We start from the raw sequence: 19,601 nt of genomic DNA on the forward strand, positions 1-19,601 counted from the left end.
CTGTACTTGTTAGGATGCCAGGATTGGCTGCTGCTCCCTCCCAAGGATCTGTTTGGTCACAAACATTGCTATTCCTTCAGGGAATATATGAAACTGACCCCAAATAGTGTTAGAGCAGCCTTCCTCATCTTGGTGCCCTCCAACTGTATTGGGCTAACAACACCCATCATCCCTGGGAGCGGGGCTAGACTGCATTTAAAGGGGTCTAAATCCAGTGGTGGTCCTGTCTGTGGATTCATGAGAGCTTTTGCCACAATAAATCTGTCACATCATCATCATCTCTTTCTCACTTGTGGTGGTTTTTCTAGAAGGACATGACGGGCATTGCCAAGTCATGCTGTCTTTTCCAGATTCAGGAATTTCCTGACAATTGAGCATGATTTAGGTATTACTGCTTTCTGGATGTTGATGTGAATGTATTTTGGTAGGCCCAATTTCTGAACGTTTTCCATATAGTTTTTTGATTTGATGCCAGTGACTATGTGACTAATGGAATAATTGTGACCTTTTCCTGTTGCCATAGTTATTTGACTTACATGGCCAGTGGTGTATATTTTACTCTCTTTTCCTTTCCAACAACATTTTTGTCATTCAGTATTGCTATGTCGATGAGGTATGTGTGTTTTTCTTTTTTGTCTATGACTGCTGCATCTGGTTGGTTGCAAGGTGTTGTTTTATCAGTATGAATTGTTCTGTCCTAGTATATTTTATGATCTGCATTTTCCAAGATTGTTCCGGGTGAGTATGGTGTAGGTTGTCTGATAAGGTTGAATTTGATGGCCAGTTGTTGATGAATTATTTTTGCAGCTGTATCGTGTCTGTTATCATTTCTTGGAATTGATGGCATTTCCTGCATATGTCTGTTGTTCCATTGTTAGCTTTTATGATGTATTTTTGGTGGTACTTGGTTGTGGTGCAGAGTGGTAAGCGGCAGTTACTGCAGCCGAAACTCTTCCCATGGCTTGAGTTTGATCCCAGCAGAAGCTGGTTCTCAGGCAGCCAGCTCAGGTCGATTCAGCCTTCCATCCTTCTGAGGTCGGTGAAATGAGTACCCAGCTAGCTGGGGGAAAGGTAGCCACGACTGGGGAAGGCAATGGCAAAACACCCTGCTACAAAGTCTGCCAAGAAAACGTCAGCGAGTCAGTAATGACTCAAGTGCTTGCACAAGAGGTTCCTTTCCTTTCCTTTCCTGGTTGCTATAACTTGATCCTGTATAGCTATTAGGAATCCTTCTGTTTCTGGAAATAGTTCACCCTTGCTGAGCCATTTGTACGATTGTTCTTTGTTTATTTGTGGGTTCTGTATTATGTATTATGTTGTAGTGCTTTTTGTGCCCATTTTTCTTTTTTCTCTGCGAGTGAGAGTGGTCGTGTTTGGTCTTCGTTTTGTAGTGCTAGGTTGAGTGGGGTGTAGTTTTTATCTGCTTTTACTATGGCTTTATGGATGGGGGTGCTTTTAGTTTGGATGAATTGTCTGTGTGATTTTATCTGTTTAGCATGGATTGTGTTAATGTCCAGCAGACCTCTTCCTCCTGCTTTCCTGATGATGATTATTTTTTCAGTGCATGAGTTGGGATGGAGCTTGCGGTGTTTTGTGAGTTGGGTGCGATTGAGTCTGTTTATTTCTTCGAGTTCAGTGTGTGACCAGTGTATGGTTCTGAATGAGTATGTGGGGATGGGTATCGCGTAGATGTTGATGTCTTTGAAAATGTTTTTAAAGTTGAGTTTGGATTTTAGGATTTGTGATAGGCAAGTTTTATATTGCATTCTTAGTTGAGTTTTTACTGTGTTTCTGCCCTAAATGCTGCTGTTGCTCAATCTGAGCCTTGGTGAGAATTATATGATAGTTCCAATAGTACAACAAAATTACATTTCTTTCTAAATCAAAAGCAAAGCATTACTTTTAACACAAATGCCTCAAAATTGGATTTTTCAGACATGGTTACCCTGGTACAGTCCTTGGAAATAGATAACTCACTAAGTGAGAACTTCAGCTATTGAGTGGTATAAAAATGAAATAAATAAATAAATAAATATTTGTAGCTCTGAGACACAACATCTCTCTTTATAGTATAAGGAGGTAGATGCCCCTGGGTAAATTACCTGTTTCTTTGTCTTTGGCTGTAAGATAGAAGAGGTGAAGGAGGATGTTGAACACAGCTCCATCTGGCTCCATCTCTGGCTTCTGTTCCCAGATCTCTGGTCCTGTTGATTTCTTCATCTTTAGTTGACTTCCAAAAACATGTATTGCTGAAACAGTACAAACCTCTGAGATCCAAGTAATTAGAAGAATTCAATTAACAAAAAATATGTGATTTAACATGTTTTGTTAAGGGCTTCCTGTATTCACTCAGGCTCTGAAAGGCTGTGAAATTACAAGCTGTTAAGGGCTATGCCAAATAGCCCTTAACAGCTGACACATGGAGAATATGCTACAAGTACTGAGCTGCAACCAATGTCAGCTACGTAGAATGATAGAGTTGGAAGGGACCTTGAAGGACCAACCCTCTGCTCCGTGCTGGAAAGCCACAGGTAAAGCATTGCTCCTTTCTTGCCCTCTACATCTCCCACACAGGACATTGGTAAGTTTTGAAAGCCTGAAACAAAAATCCCATATAGTAGAATACTACTTCCTCATTCTGTGGAATGAGCAAAAGAACAGAGAGAAAGAGAGAGAGAGAGAGAAGAGTAACTTGCTTTCAAGTACTTTTTTGAGTTTATACCACTAGAAGGAGTCAAGCTTTACATTTCCTAGGTTACTAAACTGCTTCGTAACCATATGCAAACTTAGTCAAAGGTAAGGACTGGAGTTAGGACAGAGTCGTCCTTCATAATATCACCATATTCATGTCACTGAACAATAAGTAAAACATCTTGCATTTTCAATAATTAGGTAATTAGGTATAAAGAACACTGAACAATTGCACATGTAAATAGTGTATTTCTCTTCCTACACTCTCACAGTAATCTTTTCCCCCCTGAGTGGGGGAAAGAAAAATAATTTTGAGGAAGGGGCTATAGAACTTGGAGAGGAACAAATTTCATAATAAGGTTGTGGCCCTATGTTGAGGGTGAGGATGTACAGTCTTAGAGAGTGGCTTGTGTCAGGAAAAACTCTGAGAAGCTGGATTTTGGAATGCGTTATACTTTTAAAAAAGGCTCACCATTTGGTTTCCCACATCTGCAGCATAACGAGTGTTTATGTTTATTAAAGTAGAATTAATACAGCAGCTCCTATTTCCCCCCCCCAAACTTCACTGTTTCCCAAGTGCCTGAAATTTTAACTAACGTAATAGCTCCCTCCTCACCTGCCCCCTCCTTCTCCTCTCCTTCTCTTCCATCTCCCTGGTGACCAGCCACACCCACATTGTATGCCCTCCATCTTGCAGGATCATTCTGGGCAGGCCCATGGAAGGACCTTGTGAACTCCCATAGGATAAAATGGGTTGGGCAGGGAGGAGGAATTGAGTTTGTAATAAAAATGACAATGGTGTTATGGTACTATTAGGGTACAGCATGTACTAAACCTTCCCCTGACACAGCAAATGGTTTCCTGAATGAAGCTGTACAAATGGAGAAGTCAGCTCATGAAGTTTAACCCCAGCAAAAGCTATGGGAAATAAAACACACATTACCTGTCAAACTGTTGGAGATCATGCATCAAACTTTGAACTCCCATAAATAAACAATTTCTTACCCTTCCTAGCTCAAACTAACTTCTCCTACACTGCCAAGTTTCAGATCAACCCCCTGATCCCTTTTCTGAGCATAAATTGTAGATCCTATTGCCCCCCCCCCTAATTTTTGACTAGAATAGCGGAATGCGATTTGTCCAACTCCCCCTGAGCATAGGGCCACAACTGTGGCCATAAAATTGCTTCTAGTACTTTAAAAAAAAAATTGCCACAGAAATGTCAGAAGGCCTCTAAAAGAAAAAATGCTGAGAGATCCAGTATGCTGAAGAATCTATCAGAAGTAAAACAAAGCAAAAGTTAGGGAAGCTACACAAATTTGCATCATTTGAACAATGAGTCAACAGTGGGAAAGCACTCAATGCCAGTGCAATCCTGTACTTACTTCCAGGTGACTGTGTACAAGACTGAGCTCAGAGTATTTATTTATTTATTTACCGTATTTATATACTGCTCCATACCTAAAATAGATTCCGGAGTGGTGAACATAGGAATAAAACATTAAAAAGATTAAAACAGCATATTAAAATTCTTCAATTTAAAACAAAATGCCAATAAAAACGGTGGCTGGTCAGTTGAAAAATACTTCCTGGAAAAGAGGTGCTGGAAGCAGCATAGTGAGTGTAGGCACCTGCCTGACCTCCAGGGGCAGGGAATTCCATAGAAAAGGGGCCACTACCCTAAAGGCTCTTCTAAAGAGTGGTGGACTCCAGTTAAGCCATAGGTCCACGTGCAACCACCAAGAGCATGCCCTCAGTGACTGGTATACTGGTTTTAACGTTGGAACAGGAGCTGACTGCTATTGGCTAGAACCAGTGATGTCATGAACCCTAACTCTTTCCATTGAATACTTTTTCAGCTATTTGATATGTGATTGTTGTTGGGGAGGTTTTTCTTTTGTATTTTAGGAGACAGATGTGTGTTTAATATAACAAAGGTATACACAATGCTTTAAAAATATAAAAAAAGACAGCCACCTCAAAGATGGCAGAGGGATGTGCAGTGACTCCTGTTTTTGTTGTGCATCTCTACGCACTTTCACTTTCTGCATTTTTGAGGTAGCTATATTGGCACTGTAGAAATCTATATCTTTTAGATGAAAAAGGTGATAACACTGGTATCACATTAGCACAATCCTAGGCTTGTCTCCTTGGAAGTAAGTCCCATTGAGTTCAGTGGAACTTACTCCCAGGTAAGGATTGCACCTTAAGGCAACTTGATTATTGTGTAAAATCCCTTAATTCCTTGGATGGTAGTTTAACACAACTTTTACTTTATAATCTGTACATGTAGTGATGGTTACCAATCATGCTGGGATCAATGTGCCATTAGCAGAATGCAGACTGCCAGAGGCCTGCACCACCGTTTTATGAACTGAACAAAGCTATTGTCTAAATCCTGGAATTAGATATTTGCACAGCCAGCTGGTCATTATCTCCAACTGTCTTTGCTCTAATACTAAGTGAAAAATTCATTCTGTTCTAGAGACAATGTCCTTTCCCCTCAACCAGATTGTGCACTGGTGGGAAAAGGATAGTCTTAAAAATAAAATGTGGACAGTTGATGCCCTTATTGTCCTATACACAAACAAATCTTTGCAGCTGGGACTCATGCCATTTGCAGGGCAGGACCAAATGAAACTGACACCAGATTTACACCAAGAGCAAATGTCACAAGAATATTGCTAGCAAAGATTTTCTATCCTTAACTCACCCTATCGTGACTATAGATAGATACCTTCACAGCTAAGCTTGCAACAGAAATCCTGACCTTCCTAGTACATTATCACCAGGAAAAGGGGACGAGAGAATCCAACAACTCCTCCCTTAAAAACCTTACCCCCAGTCGTCCAATACACCTTTAAAAAAAAAAGAAATACTGTGTATTAAGAACACTATTCTGTTCCCACATCCTCCAAGGCATTGCCCAGCCACCTAATAATTGTATCTGTCTCTCATTATTCCATAACCTTTCAATTACCCCAGTCAAATATTGCACCAGAGTCACAGCACCTCTACCTTATAGTATTATTCACATGATCTTATGCATGAACAGTGCCACCTTCTCATGAGAGGAAGCTGCCCAGAATGGGAAATCCTCTTGTTTGAAAAGGGAGAGCTTTGAAGGCACAGATTGGGCCAGCTGGCAGCTGTCCTAATCTACACCTTCAAAGGTGTCCTTCTCCATGCCACCCCATGCAAGTTCCTCTGCTCCTGCCTTCTCCATTTCATGTCACGCTCAGCCAGGAAACTAAACAATGGCTTTGGAAAGCCTGCTGAATGATCCTTTATGCCAACAGCACTTTTATGGCAACAGACCTGGGTGAATCATAAGCCCCAGCCAGCATGACCAATGGTCAAGGATTATGGGAGAGTTGTAGTCCTAAACATCTGGAGGGCATCAGGTTGCCTATCGCTGCTAGAGGGATAGCTTGTTATCCTGCTCCCAGTCTTTCCCTCCCCTGCCATTTGCACCATAGGACCCCTTGAAAGTCTGAAGAGGCCTCAGAGGAGGCTACCTGGGAAGAGATGAAATCAAAATTTGGGAAGCATTAGGAATTAGATAGCAACTTGGCCCCATATTTGGATTCTTCACTTTGTATCTCACATCTGCAGATAGGAATTGCTAGGCCAGAATTGGGTCCTCTTTTTTGTTGTTGCTGAAAACACTCAATTCGGAATGATAGAGGCAATAATTCACATTGCCTACACATTCCCAAATATTTACCCTGCTGAAATGGACTTCTAATAACCAGGATATCCTGTTATTATCTTTGGTTGAAGCAGGATTGACGACTCTGAATCATATTTTTGCTCCTCTATGTTATCTTGTTGTCTTAGGTTGTGCAAAGATGCGGAAAGGAAGCTGGGGTTCAACTGGCAGATGGAGGAAAGAGGGGTGTCTTGGTTTGGATGCACATAAATCTTATGGCAGGACTTTTAAACATGGCTTAACATCCAAACATTTTGTACAAGGATTTGCTGAGTTTTGTAATTGTGTTATGATGGAGTTGCCATTTCTAGCAGCTTGTTCATACTGAGTCTGGCCCTAAACAATAATCCTATTAAATGTGTCCTGCTTGATCTTCAGACTCCCTCTCCCCCCCCTCTCACACACAACCAGGAACAAGGAACCTCAGTCCTATGAACCCAGTCAAGACTTCCTGGGAGTCAAATTTGGCCCTCTAGGATTCTCCAGATGACCACACTCCCATTTTCCTGATGTCTGTTCATTTGGTGGGTTTCCAGTTTTCACATGGTTTACCACCCCTTATATCTCTCCTAAGTCTGGTAGTAAGACCTTTAAGCTAAAATATTCAGTTATTTTAACACACACCCTTTGCCTTTGGCTCCACCCACACAGGAATGTGGCCTCCAAGAGCTACTCAGGAACTGAATTCAGCCCTCAAGCTGAAAGATGTTCTCCACTCCTGTATTATTCCAACCATTGCCTTCATACAAATCTATGGTGTGACCACACTTAGAATACTGTGCACAGTTCTGGTCACCACACACACACACACACACACACACACACACATTATAGAGCTGGAACAAGGGCAGAAAAATGGGAACTGAAATGATTAAGGGACTGGAGCATCTCCCCTATGAAGGAAGGTTACAACAGCTGGAACTGTTTAGCTTGGAAAAAAGGAGGCTAAAGGGAGACCTGATAGAGGTGTACAAAATTATGCATGGTGTGGAGAATGTGGATAGGGAGACATTTTTCTCCTTCTCCCATAATACTAGAACCTGGGGCCATCCCATGAAGCTGATTGGTGGGAGATTTAGGAGAGATAAAAGGAAATATTTCTTCACACAGCGCATAGTTAAACTATGGGATTCACTACCACAAGATGTGATGGCCACCAATTTGGGTGTCTTTAAAAGGGAGTTGGATAAATTCCTGGAGAAAAAGGTTATCAATGGCTACTAATCCTGATGGCTATGAATTGCCTCCAGTATCCAAGGCAGTAAGCCTGTATGCACTAGTTGCTGGCGAACATGGTGGGGGGTAGTTGTTGCACTGTGTCCTGCTTTGTTGGTTCCTGGTCGACAGCTGTTTGGCCCCTCTGTGAACAGAGGGCTGTACTAGATGGACCCTCATTCTGATCCAGCATGGCATGTTCTTAACTCATCCTAGGTGCATTCAAGGTTGAAGTGGCAGTGCCCCAAGCACAAGGAAAACCACAAACGTGCCCACAGAAGAGAATATTGGTAACAAACTCAGGAAACGTTCAGTGGTGCACAAAAAACATGAGGGGTTATAATTTATAGTTTGTATTTATTTATTTATTTATTTATTTATTTATTACATTTTTATACCGCCCAATAGCCGAAGCTCTCTGTATGAAGAAAGATGGAAGGAATTTGAACTTATTTGGTGGGTAGTCTCAGCATAGCTGAAGGGGAAGGGGGAGAGAAACCAGAATGCAATGGCAGAGCACCTGCTTTCCATGCAAAAGGTCCCAGGTTCAATCTCTAGCATCAGCAGTTCTAAGGATCTGAGGCAGCAGGTGCTAGAACAGACCTTTGTCTTCAGAGAGCAACAGTCAAAGTAAGCAGTACTACTCTAGACAGACCAATGGCCTGACTCAGTATAACTCAATACTATACAATACTATACCAATGGTTTAACTCAATATTCACCTTCATATGCTGACCACTACAAACTGGGGTTTAATGATTCCAGCTTAATTACTTTTAAGATGTGAGTGACTTAAGGCAGATAGGAAGAAAGTTACTGAGAGTGAGAGAGGTATTAAAATATTTGCTAATAAAGAAAACAGAGAATGCTTGTTTTTACAGGGTGCAAGGCAATAGGTGATAAAAGGCAGAAATAGATTAAACTTATGCCTAAAGTTCCAGAATTTAAGAAGAGAATGAAGTAAATTGCCTTTGGAATTTTAATCAAACATTATTTTATTTTTTGATAACCTCATGGTCCTTTCCAGAAAAAAAACCTTTGATTTTTGAGTACATAATATTCAAACTTCAGGGTTGATTGGGTTGTATAGTATAGTATCTGATGACAAAGACAGCTTGAGGAATTGCTGATGCATACAAAAGCAGTGTTGTAGAGGGTGGATAAGGACATACAAGAGCTGCATGTGGGCAGGAGGAAATTTATAGCCAAGGACCTTTGCGGCCGGGGATTTTTTTTTGGGTGGGGGGGAGGAATGTATGAGAATTTTGTTCCACTTGCGCAAGTGTGCATTAGCACTAATGTGCATTAGCACTAATGAGCAGATTTGTGGGGATTCCCCCCTAAAGCAAAACAAGACAACTGGTCTGTAAATCCACGGAATCCATACAACTCAGAAAAGGCTGGTCCATGACAGAATCCACTGGTCAGATTCATAGAAATCTGAACTCATTTGGATCGGTTGTGGATTTCTACACCTGTGCATGGTGTTTAGTGCAGAGACATAAGGATGCTAAATCTGGTGGTTTTTTTTTTTAAAATGGACATGGTCAACTCTATAATAGCTTGAAATATTTCTTGGGTGTTCTTACAAGATAAATGGGGAAAATAGCAATCACTACTAAATATTTTATTTAGACCCTATAAGCCTGATGCGATATATTCTTAAACTTTCTAATATTTGTGGGTGGCTTTCAGAGTTCTTCCCAATATTGCTAACTTGTTCCTCATGCTTTCACGAGCATATCACAGAAAGTGGCCTTAAGGGGAACCGAGTGAGTGGCAAAATGGGACCATCTCAAAGAGGAGGGAGAATAACCAAACAAAACAGAAGGTCAAGAGTGAATAATAAGGTCTTTTTCAAGTAGTTAGACTCTTAGTATTGGAATCCCATTAATAAATGAGAAAGGGGCAAAGCCAGATTGCTTAATTACTCCAGATGTTAAAAGCTAAGCTCCAAGCAAAGCATTAAATTGCATCCATGAGATAATTACTTTAGTTATCTAAGAGCTTAGAAAATGTATATGTGAACATGTAAAAAATTACAGGGCAAAATGGCAAAAGATTGCATAAATAGTTAACAGGTAAGAGAGTCAAATGCCATGCTTATTCATCAATGTTGACACTAAATATGTTAATGTCAACCGCTAAAGTAACTATCTTATGCAAATTAGTTCTATGCAAATAGAAGTATGACCTTTGTCGGAGCTATATTATGACCAAACAGCGAAAACCAGTAACAGATTTTCCCAACCTGGTGCTGTCCAGGCATATTTGGTTGCTACTCTCATTATTCCCTGCCAAGCTGGAAATGATGGGAGTTGTAGTCCAAAACATCTGCAGAGCAGTGTTTTCTGTTCAATTACAATGGTTTATTATAAACATAGTAGAGAAGCCACACAGCCAGATAATGACTTGTTAGGTAAAATCAATATATGAAATTCAGCCCCACCATAACCCCTTGCTTTTTGGTCTTGTGGGTCACAATGCTGCAGTGACAACGGAGAACAGAATTCTGGCACACTTCCCCAACCTAGGTCTGGCTTTAGACTCCTGCAGCTTCCTCGTCCACAGTGACTCAGTTTCTTTTGGCTGTCCACTCCCTTCATGCCACTAGTGCTCAGCTCCAGTCCTGCTTTCCAGTTTTGCCTAAGTCCTCTTTGTCCCTTTGTCTCCTCCTTTCAGGTCCATGCCTATCAAATGTTGTTTCCGTAGGGTCTTGGTCTCTTTAACCATTCTGACTCTAGCATTCCATTTTTCCTCTTTCCGTGGCATACAAACCTTTCTGATTTGAGGAGCCACCCCTCTCACTAGACCTTTCTCACATCCATTAGCTGAGATTTTCTCAAGCCTAATTCTTCATCTAACATTTCTTTCTTTGTCATCTTTAGCTACCTGCCTGGGGCTCCCTATGCTTTAGCTTCCCTGCCTTCTAGGACTTCTTCCCAGTCTTTAGCTTGCCCCCAAGTGTGAGGTTTCTCCCCCTGCCAAACTTGATAATTTCTTCTTCTCTCACAGAAGCTGAACCGTACACTACCTTGTTTCCTGAGTAACTGGGCATTCCAAGCCATTGCACCAGCTCAGCCGATGTTGGAAGGGAACACCCCCCTCCACTCACATAGACACATTGAAGGGACGTGAAGGGGGTCACTGGGCCATGTAAGCTAGCTCCAATCTTGTCGTTGATGACAGCTGCATTGGAACACATTTGGATGGCATGTGGAAGGACCTTGATTGAGCCTTTATGCACATATGTTACTATGCATGTGGAGTCCTTTTCCATATCAGCCGAACACACAGATGGCGAGGACAGTTGATGCTGTTGTGGGCTGTAGAAGGGGGCATTGCCATATTGTACCTCAGTGTGGAGGCAAGCACCAGGGCCATTTCCAGAAATGTCCTTTATATCTGCCGTAGTCTCCAACATCAGCTTTATGACAATAGAGAGATGGCTGTCCAGGAGGTTGGGAGGCACGAGTGGATGGGTCAGGTAAGTCCTGGCTACTCACCATTGCTCTGGATTGAGCCGAAGTGCTCAGAGGCACTTTGGACCCAACTCGACCCACCTCGGGCTGCTTTGACCCAATCCAGTACCAATCGGCCCACTTTGGTTCAGGATTTGGATCCAGAAACGAAGTGGTGCAGAGCTCTAAGCACAGCAAGCAGCAAAGGTGGTTCCCTACAGATGTTTCTGTAGGGTCAGACTCTCAAAGCACCTGTTGGTGACCAAATGACACCAGGGTGTGTGACCATTCCCCTTTGCCATCAGGAGTTGTGGTCCTCATAACTTGCCCGTAAGGGCAGCCATTTCTTTTTCCATACAATTGTCTCCCTAAAGGAAATGTAAACAATGTCATTTCCCTTCCTTCTCTACCCAGAGGCATTCAAAGTTTCAGTGTGTGCCACGTGGCAGGCAGCTCAGCTGCTGCAGTATCATGTTTTTATGTTAAAAGAAAGACCATCAGCCACCTCCCTTTGTGTCCAGTGCTGGACATATTGAATCAAGGAACTTTTCCAGGCAACCCTTAAAATGCTAGATGCTCCAGCAGTAAAGTGAACACATGACCACACTACATGATGCCTCAATCCCCTCATATATTTATTAAATATTCAAAGAGCACTTTAGAAGGACTTTGATGACACATCATGTGTGAATGCGTTGCAAGGCTTTTTAATGTAGTGTGCTTGCATTTCCATCTGCCAGTCATTAAGTGTGCAGAAATCCAGTGATGCACATGCATGTGTGAACCAATCCATGACTACTGTATTTATTCTAAATGTGGTTGGGTTATATGATACCTTTCCATAAACCACTGCAATGTTAATCTAATCCACTTTTAGAAGAGAATATCCAAAGACTGAAACAAACTTACTGATTGCTTCATCCTTCAAACTTTTATTTAAGTTAACTTGCATAATTAAAAATTGGTTTTAAAGACGATCTAATTGTGAATGCAAAAGCAGGAGGTCTTCTGAAAACAGATTGCCCAGGTCTGGCTGGGCATATCTTTGTACTGAGATTTTGCTGCTGATTCAGCAACATCAGCAATGCAGCGGCAGATCTGTTCTTGCAACATTGCTAGAAATGCAGCAGCGGAATGCAGTAGGAGCCGTGACTGCCAAGAAACTGCTGTAAAATTGGAGACTGCAGCAGGGAGTGAGCTTCAGAACATATATTATTGGTTCATGAAAAGTAAAGCTATCTCCGGCTTAAAGAACCAGGAATGATTGTGGCGTCTTATCTTTAGTACCCTGTCTTATTCACACTGTGTTTTATACAGATGTATGTGTTATAATCATATATACAAGCTAGTGGAATGCAGTGCTTCCCAGACTGAGTATCAAATGACTAGTGCAGCTGATTAGCATAGGGCAAGGAACAGTGGTTTTTAGCTGCAGAGAAATAGATTTAAAATACACTTTCAGAAGAGCAGTTCAACACTGGAATGAGCTGCACAGGAAGGTTGTGGGAACTTATGGGATGTTTTCATAAGCAACAACAGCTTGACCGTTATTTATCAGGGATGCCTTCCTTTGGGGGGGGATGTATTATGGTGCATTTGTGCGTGTGTCACATGTGCCATGAGCATTATGATTTCATCACCAGTGGTAGACCTGTTGTGGTAATTTTACTACTGTGCATTTGGTAGAACTATTACCCTAATTTGTTTTTCAACAAATGCACAATAGGCTAATTAAAGAAAAACACACCTATTTGCTTACTACTGATGGCAATTGGTCAAGAACAGGAATATACAAACTACCTTTTATCTACTTAATCCTCAGTCTAGTTACAGTAAGTAAGAATGAGTTCCCTCTCTCTCTCTCTCTCCTATACCTTTATTAGGACCAGCCAAAATGCCACAAAAGTATCTGAACTTTTGAGTTCTCCAGAACTCTTCATCAGGGTCGGTGGTCCAAAAAGCAGAGGATAAGGAGGAAGAAACAGAAAAGTTCGAAAATATTTCAAATGTGGCCATGAGTTCTGCAGTTTATACTCAATCTCAAAATGGAGATATACTGATTGAATGAATTAGTCATTGGTAGGCGTGGCAGGTATCAGATTATACACAGCAATGCATTCTAGGAAAGAGAAGCAATGGTTGAACTCTATTTCTGGGAAACATAAAGGGCAGCTGTAACTCTGATCTGTCTCTTGCCTTGGGTGAATCACGCAGGTTCCTGAATCAACATAGAACAAAAGTACAGAGAAACATGATAGCCTTTATATTAATAAAGCTGGAGATTAATTTTAGGTGATAGACTAGGTAAGAAAGTCAATTGAAGCCAAATTCTGAATATTACCTAGTGGTTGGAGGGAATGGAACCCTCAGTATAAAGCCTCCCTTCAGGTGGTAGAAAATCTTCTTCCTCTCATTGTAGATTCCAGCCTGAACAGCTAAATACGGTATTTCCTAAAGAACATTACCCACCCACCCTGCATTACCCACCTGCAAAGATAGCCACACTGGTCCATGAGAAAAAAGCAAAAATCCCAAATCCACAGTTCTGCTGTTCACGGACCAGCATGGCAATCTTTGCTTTTGTGAAAAAAAAGTGTGGGTCGGTGGGAGCAGCCACAACATAGCAGGGAGACAGTTGTAGATTTTCCTTTGAAAGTGGGAAAAGAAATCATGGCAGCCCAGATGTAATCCTGTCCTAGCTGGCATCATTTCAAGGACCCAGTGGTGCTGAAAGGAGATACTGTGGGCCAGGTGACTCTACAGGATGACCTTAGGGTCTGGGCAGGTACATATGGGAGGAGGCGTTCCTTCAGATAACCTGTCCCCAAGCCGTTTAGGGCTTTAAATGTTAATACCAGCACTTTGAATCGGGCCTGGACCTGGACTGGCAGCCAATGAAGCTGGAAAAGGACTGGCGTAATGTGGTCTCGTCAGCCAGTCCCTGTTAGTAAACGTGCTGCCCTGTTTTGTACCAGTTGAAGTTTCTGGACCGTTTTCAAAGGCAGCCCCACGTATAACACATTGCAGTAATCCAAACAAGTGGTTATCAGAGCATGGATAACTGTAGCTAGGCTATCTCTGTCCAGATAAGGGCGCAGCTGGTATATCAGCCTAAGCTGATAAAAGGTGCTCTTTATGTGCAGTTACTGTGTGGATAGTGTAATTATACAGTGCTATCACCAGATGGCACTGGACTTAATTGCGGGTTGAATCAGGAGTTTCTGTGTCCATTTTGTTCTTGCTTGAGACAGACAATAAAGTTTTTGTCTAGCTTCCTGGCTGGTGTATCCTCTAAGCCTTTGATTCCTCTAAGCCTTTGAGTATTGTGGCTCAATCAAGCACCCCATGCCATATGGTAATTTGAAGTAATGCAAGTTCTCCTTGTTTACACCTAATTTATTGGCCAATATATAAGCATTCTACTTTCCCCCAGGGGAGTTCTTTCTCCATCTGATGTGTCAGTGGACCAGAGGGAGTCCAGCCAGTAGAGATTATGAACTCTACTAATTGATTTTGACTGTCTCAATGCCTGGCAACTGGCCAACAAACATAGGAGGTGCCAGCCACTCTGTCAAACTGGCAAGTGTGTTAAACTGTGATTTGGATGTTAGAGAATCTACCAAAGGCATGACCTGGATTTTGTGTGTATGTGCAAAAATGCCATCATCCACAGCTCTCCAAATCCATTTGTTAATCCTCACAATTCCCCGAGTGAAATAAAACCTACCATGCTCCAGTCAAGACATCTTGCTTTCTTAACGGGCCATTAGTTTCGCCCCTTCATATCTGATTTTATGTCCAGTTACTCTATACAGAGACGTCTCTCTCATATTTTTAAAGTCTCACTTCAAAACCAAGTTTCTTTTCAAGCTTCCCATTAATTCTTCTTTGCCTTTACTCTCTTAATACCTGTGAAGAACCTAAGCATTAGTATATCGCCGTGGTTTGTGATCCTTCTCCCTCCCTGTTTGTGATGAACAACACACTACTGAATTTCTTCTGAAGTTTGGAACTTCAGTGCAAAGTTAGTTTGCTTTTACATTGCAATAGATCTGGGCTATGTGTCTCAAAACTGCTATCGCAGCTTGGTTCTTATTTGGCTAATAGTTGTGGTAAAGGAGAAAATTCTTAACCCAAACGCCAAGGGGCAGGCTGGAGCTCCCCTCACCACCTGCCTTTCACAACCCAGTCCTTTTGATAATGCTCACTGCAGTTAATCAGCGGAGGTAATGGAGTGAAGAGCAGGCTGCATTGTGTCTGAGCTGAGCCTGCAGTCCTGCCACAAAAGCTAGTCTGGGGAAGTGGGGGTGGGTGGGGGAGGAAAATGTTTTTGCTCTTGCAGTCGAGGGTGAACCATCCTGCATTTCAGAAACTTCTTCCTCGTTCGTAAATAATTAATAATTAACCAGCAGAGGAATCCGGGCTGGTGATGTCTGGTAATATTACCATTTGGATTTGTGTTTCCCCTCCCACCCTGCAGAGATATACTTTAGGAATTATGTAATGAATGGAAGTTCTTTCTTCCTTTCTTTCAAGTTCATTTTTATCTTTCAATTGCATTATGATGGAGGTGGGAAGCAAGTTTCAATGACAGCCAGTCTTTGGATTGCTAAACAAATCTGTTTTGTATTTCCAGTGAAATTTGCAGAGACAAAAGGCTTTGTTTTGTGTGGATGTGAGGGTACCTTTGGGTTGGGAACTAGGCACATAGCCACCCGTTTCAGCAGCCAAGAAACCCACAATATTATTTCCCCTGGTGATTTATTTGAGTTGTGATCCCGGGTTAAGGAGAACAGAATAGAGGTTGATGGACAGGGCGTGTTTAGTTGCCCTTGTGTCACTTTGGGGCTGGGATCTTGTATGGGTAAAATGCTTTGAGCTTCTCTAGCTATTTTGGAGTCACAAGTCTCCTCCTTATGTAAATAATCATGACATATGCCTCTGCTTACTGCTGAGCCGGAGAGGTTTGGAAAGTGGGTGGAGGCTGATCGCAGGCTTCTGCCGTATGTTCATGAGTGTGTATTTATTGAGAGTCGTTAAACCTCTCCGTGGCGGAGGGTGCATGTGTCTTGTGTGCTGACAATGACTGCACGCTTGGAGTTCTGCATCCCTGCCCAGTGAGAGAGGAAACTGCAAGGTAGCCAAAGCCACCTTGCGCAGTACAATGGGGGGACAGCTAACCAGAAGCACGCTATACGGTAAGGAGCTGGCCAGCAGCACTGATGTTTAGACAGCAAATTCTTAATGTTGGGTAGATATCTTGCCCTTTGCCTGACCCTCCTGCAGCAGGGGACAATATGGCTCAGAAAGGTAAGTGAGGTACAGCAGTGGAGCTGCAGCTGTCCTGTTTGCTTCTCATGCTGGGCATTTTTCTTTAAAGAAAACCTTTTGTGGGAGATGATCTTATTTAAAGCAGGAGAGAGAGGGAGAGGTGTTAGATCTGTTCTCATTCCATATGTCGCTTTTGTTTTATGGCTTCAGACAAATATTTGTCTACAGAACGCTGCTTCTTGAGCTGACAGATACCCCCTAGGAAAGAGAACAGAACAGAACATTACATAGTGTTGACAGGAAAGCAGGACAGTTTTAAAAGGCATCTGAGGAAACATTCATTTAAGCAAATGGATCAGGGTTTCATATTTTAAGATCTCTACGATGGCAGGGCTCTGCTCTGAGTGTGTGCGTGTGTGTAACAGTATTTGGTTTACAGCACAGCTGGAGGCTTGAAAAGGCTGCTTCATTTGTAAATCCATTTAGTACAGTATGCTGCATGTCTTTGTAGGATAATGGAAATACATGCATAGGAGGAGAGCGTGCGGTATTGCAGGGTTCCGGACAGACACATATTGAAAAAACCCTGTAGAATGTTGGACAAAATCATATAACCTCAGTCTGCTTTTCATAGGGGTTTCAGTTAAAGGAATCTGCTGGTGTGAAATGATGGGCATGATCCTGTCAAAAGTAAGCACATTTCAGTCTCATTGATTTCAAGGAGAGAGTTGAGCTTATGCCTAACTTCCTCCCATTGAGATCGATGGCACCAAATAGCGCTTAACTTTGGCTGGCTGCACCATGTATTTAATGCAGAACCTGTTTATTCTTCTGGGTTATTGTTTTCCTTTAACTTTTAAAAATTGTGTTAGAAAGTGCTTTTTATCTAAAATATTTGCTAGTAGAGGTACCCATAACTCGGAATTAAACTAGGAATATTAAATAGTAAGTTTATATAGAAGGGAAGTTTCTGCATACAAGTTGGGATAGTATGTATGATGGTACATAATTTGTTTTCCAAAGATGCGTTGTTTGTAGGAATGCCCACATCGGGGATGTTTCCATTCTCTGTTTACTATACTTCCTTACCATTTTCAAATACTAATGAACCAGCTTCATTTATCCATTACACTAGACTCTCAATACTATTTTAATACTTTATTCTCTGTGTGCAACCAAGACTTCTTAGACCAGTCTGTGCTTTCCTTCTAGCATATCACATGTCACATATTGTTTGCAAAATAACGTTAATGTATTGTCATAATAAAAATGAGGAATCTAGGCAGAAGTGTTAGATTTTCCTCAATTGTTTAAACTTTTCTTTCCGCGAACTGAGGCTGTGGGTGCATCTAGATGAATAAATACTTCCATGGGTCTGTGTAAATGTACATCTGTAGTTGAGAACCGTGTGTGATAAACATTGTCCTGTGACGGTCAATAGCCACTTCAGGGTAGTGTTGTCGCAATACATCTGCACCACTTTTACTTTTCTGGGAAATGATTGAAACCAAGAGAATAAAAAATTAAGTTAGGTTAAAGGAGACAGGGAGAACAGGGAGACACAAGAGCACTGCACAGTGGAGAGAACCATTCTGGTTTAAAAAGCTGCATGTCCAGGAACTAGTGGCTGCAAACTGGCCATTACAAAAAGAAATCATCTTGGTAATCAAAAGAAAGTCGATAACTTCTTATAGAAATGGTATTGAGGATGAAGAACCTCACTGAGTTCATTTCAGAGAGGGATACATTTCTGAAGGTTATCTTATGATTTATCTTTGGGTACCTCAGTTGTGGTCAGGAAATGGATCTCCACACTTTGGCTTTTTCTTCATCTTTTCCCCTGTCTGTTTTGGGTGAGGAGGGCATAAGGAACTGCTACAGCAAGAGGCAGGAAGTTGTATGGCATGGAATGAGGTGGTTTTCTGATACAGTTTTTTCCATGGAAGACTTGGCAGATAAATTTAATTCACACAGAATCTGGACTGATTGGCATTTCCTGGGACAGGAAGGGATTTCCCCTAGATTTTATTGCTTTGTAATTTGTATTTGGGGAGTCTGGGATTCACTTCCCCTTGATGCAAGTGTTTGGGCTTCTAGATTAATATGAAGGTATTTGCTCCACGGGAATCTTCCTGCAATGCATCTAATTCCTGCTTGATGTACAGTGTGTTCTGGTTTGTGTAGATTGATCCACTGGGCTGGAGGATGGAGTAAGGTGGGTTTTCAATCTCTTGCAATGTCTTTCTAGCTTGTCTCTCTCTTAACTTAAGAACAGAACTAAAACAGGTAATGAACAGACAGAGACATTTAGCTCCATCAGATGGGGGGAACTCATGCTTGCTTACCATCTCTTCTCTGACCCTGCTTTTGTTGCTCGATACTTCCTCTTTCTTTCAGGGAGATGAAAGAGGAAGTAAAAAAGTGCACATGGCCCATTTAGGGGCCATCTTTATTGTGCCACTTCTCCTGCACACAGCAGGATATAGCAGCAACTTCCATCTTTAAAAATAATATGGACTTACCGGGGGCTTTTTTTGTCATGCGAAGAAGGCTAGAAGGGGCGGGAGGCAGATGCCGTTATGACAGGGACCCACGAAAATCCATGACTGCCCAGTAATGAGGGTGCAATAAACACTCGTCTGATGGAGCTCATTAATTGAATAATTTCTAACATGATAGTCACAAATAATTGTTCTTTGAAAATACCAGTTTCAAATAGGAAATGGGGAGGGGCAGAAATGGGTAGTGGTTTGTTGTGGCTGACAGGCTCTTGTATTAACAGTTCTGGTTTTTTGTATGTGACAACCCCCACCCTGAAGATTAGAACAGGAGAACTGTATTGGTTAATGTTTTGAAAAGATGAACTGAAACACATGAAGGAGCACCATGATAGTGAAATTAGTTTGGTTTGATCATTCTGAACATTATTAGCCTGTGCATGTTTATTTGCGATTAAGGCCCACTCTATTCAATGGCAATTACTCCCTATTAAATGTGTTTAGGATTGCAACCTAAGTCTTGGATTTCCATATTATCCACAATATAATACAGGCATGGGCTGTTCATGGACTAATTAGTCTTTGTGCAAATTGTGATGATGGTTTGCATATGGAATGTGAACAAATATATTTTCCCACCAAGAACTGCAGTGACTATTTTCTCAAGGTCACTGCCCCACTGAGGCTTCGTCAGACTCAACATTAAGGCTATTGAGGGGCAAATCCAATGGCAAGTCAATAAACAATCAATGT

At 41.7% G+C, this 19,601-nt stretch overlaps 1 protein-coding gene across 2 annotated transcripts in view; it reads left to right on the forward strand.

Annotated features, from left to right (window-relative positions):
- NEURL1 (neuralized E3 ubiquitin protein ligase 1) overlaps positions 1–19,601 on the forward strand; it is a 185,471-nt gene that overhangs the window by 74,945 nt on the left and 90,925 nt on the right. Inside the window, exon 1 of one of the 2 annotated variants that reach the window (XM_063132610.1) lies at positions 15,926–16,277. The exons of the other annotated variant lie outside the window; for it this stretch is intronic. Within the exon in view, the coding sequence (XP_062988680.1) occupies positions 16,244–16,277 (34 nt within the window). The 5' untranslated portion in view covers positions 15,926–16,243. Of the gene's footprint in view, positions 1–15,925; positions 16,278–19,601 lie in introns of those variants that run through there. 2 annotated transcript variants of the gene reach the window in all.

This window comes from Elgaria multicarinata, chromosome 8, assembly GCF_023053635.1.
Source record: "Elgaria multicarinata webbii isolate HBS135686 ecotype San Diego chromosome 8, rElgMul1.1.pri, whole genome shotgun sequence".
In the NCBI taxonomy this organism is placed as follows: domain Eukaryota; kingdom Metazoa; phylum Chordata; class Lepidosauria; order Squamata; family Anguidae; genus Elgaria; species Elgaria multicarinata.